General features: G+C 51.0%; 1 protein-coding gene across 1 annotated transcript; it reads right to left on the bottom strand.

Moving 5' to 3' along the window:
• Positions 1–819: 819 nt before the first annotated feature.
• LOC138353367 (uncharacterized) lies at positions 820–1725 on the bottom strand. The gene has a single exon (XM_069306368.1). It carries the CDS (start codon positions 1723–1725, stop codon positions 820–822), a length of 906 nt encoding a protein of 301 aa, XP_069162469.1.
• Positions 1726–2150: the final 425 nt, after the last annotated feature.

Genomic DNA, 2150 nt, shown 5'->3' with positions numbered 1-2150 from the left:
AGTCAAAGGCAAACTTAAAATTTGAAGGACCCGTGTAAATTGCACACTGGTGGACAGGGTTAGCGCAGTCGCCTTACAAGCAAAAAGACCAGGGTTCGAGACCGTGGTCGACTGGAATCCTGGACTGGTCACCTGCTTGCACCCGTCTGTGATTTGAGGTCTGGATGCGAAGCAATTGGCTGATTGTTTAATGAAGAAAACATGTAAATTAAGATTTTCGAAGATAAGGCTTGAAAGCTAGTTGTGAGAGGTGAAAAGCTATTAACCTGAAACACATTCACCGAACGTTGTTGTTGTTATAGATTCAGCTACTCGGAACAAGTTCCAAGTAGCACGGGCTATGGTGAGCCCATAACTTACCCGGCACAGGAGCGGTGCTGTGTGTAAATCATTCACCGAACAAGCAGACATGCTCTGTTACCGTACCCCGCAACCCCTTTTCTCCTAAGTGCGTGTAAAAATTACGCCTATCTTAATGATGCTCACTTGTTGCTGGACAGTCACAGTACCTGCCCATCGACATTAACATCTGCATCTCCTGTTTTTATCTTCGCCTCGTTGGGATGCTGTGGTCGACCGGGCAGGTAGATCAAGGATGATGAAGAGGCTGGGCACCCAAGCGAGGAACACTGTTGTCGAATGATATAATGCTCTCGTTATCCATATGGGAGTTTCGGTCATTCTTGGTAGCCAATCTAGTAAGGCAGAGCAGCAGCAGCAGCAGCAGCAACAGCAGTAATAGGGACAGAAACAGCAACGTGAGCAATAGCAGTAGCAACTGCAGGAACAGGAATAACAGCAGGAACAGCAACATCTGCACTAGGAGCAGCAGAAATATCCGCACCAACCGCTCTCGGTGCCCACACGCTCCTTCCAGGAAGTCTGGCTGCTGGTTCGCAGCAGGGCGTGTAGTCTAGCCAGTTTATGGAATACGTGATTGAGGCTCTTGTTCCTGAGTTGTTGTGGGTGTTGGACTACGTGTTCCAGGGTGGTTGTGGTGGAAGTGGGGCTACGTTCCTGGGTGGTTGTGGTGGAAGTGGAGCCACTTTCCAGGGTGGTTGTGGTGGAAGTGGAGCCACTTTCCAGGGTGGTTGTGGTGGAAGTGGAGCCACTTTCCAGGGTGGTTGTGGTGGAAGTGGAGTCACGTTCCTGGGTGGTTGTGGTGGAAGTGGAGCCACGTTCCTGGGTGCTTGTGGTGTAGGTGGGGCCACGTTCCTGGGTGGTTGTGGTGGAAGTGGAGCCACGTTCCTGGGTGGTTGTGGTGGAAGTGGAGCCACGTTCCTGGGTGGTTGTGGTGGAAGTGGAGCCACGTTCCTGGGTGGTTGTGGTGGAAGTGGAGCCACGTTCCTGGGTGGTTGTGGTGGAAGTGGAGCCACGTTCCTGGGTGGTTGTGGTGGAAGTGGAGCCACGTTCCTGGGTGGTTGTGGTGGAAGTGGAGCCACGTTCCTGGGTGGTTGTGGTGGAAGTGGAGCCACGTTCCTGGGTGGTTGTGGTGGAAGTGGAGCCACGTTCCTGGGTGGTTGTGGTGGAAGTGGAGCCACGTTCCTGGGTGGTTGTGGTGGAGGTGGAGCCACGTTCCAGGGTGGTTGTGGTGGAGGTGGGCCTACGTTCCTGGGTGGTTGTGGTGGAGGTGGGGCTACGTTCCAGGGTGGTTGTGGTGGAGGTGGGGCTACGTTCCAGGGTGGTGGTGATGTGTGTTAAGCTTTTTGACGTTTGTTCGTGCATGGGGCAAACACATGTAAATTATTTTCTTGACTAGATAAAGTTGTGAAAGACTTAACTGTGAATGACTGGGCGGAAAATTTGGAGGTGTACTGCAGTTATTAGGTTTGTGGAGAAGATAATGTATAGAAAAGGTTTTGAGTGAGAAGGTGAGTGTAGTGGAGAGAGGTGAGTGTAGAGAAGAAGGGTGAGTGTAGAGGAGTGAGTGTAAAGCAGGAGAAATGTGTGAATATTAAGGTGGTTGGGGGAGACGGGGGAGGGAGGCAGTAGGTGCAAACGTATTCATGTCAGACCAACTACCTATCTATACTAACCTGCATTATATAAGAACAAAAGAATTTAGTAAACTGCAGATGCCCTATTGGCCAATACGAGACGGCAATTTATATCCACCCAAACTCCTAGTTGCCTTACATCTCCTGAAAGCG

The sequence above is a fragment of the Procambarus clarkii genome, chromosome 57 (genome assembly GCF_040958095.1).
Source record: "Procambarus clarkii isolate CNS0578487 chromosome 57, FALCON_Pclarkii_2.0, whole genome shotgun sequence".
Lineage (NCBI taxonomy): Eukaryota > Metazoa > Arthropoda > Malacostraca > Decapoda > Cambaridae > Procambarus > Procambarus clarkii.
The sequence above is the reverse complement of the archived record's forward strand: the minus strand, read 5'-3'. Positions and strand labels throughout refer to the sequence as shown.

Bases quoted from the DNA above. Each gene is read 5' to 3' on its own strand.
- LOC138353367 (XM_069306368.1), bottom strand. From the start codon at position 1,725: ATGCACGAACAAACGTCAAAAAGCTTAACACACATCACCACCACCCTG.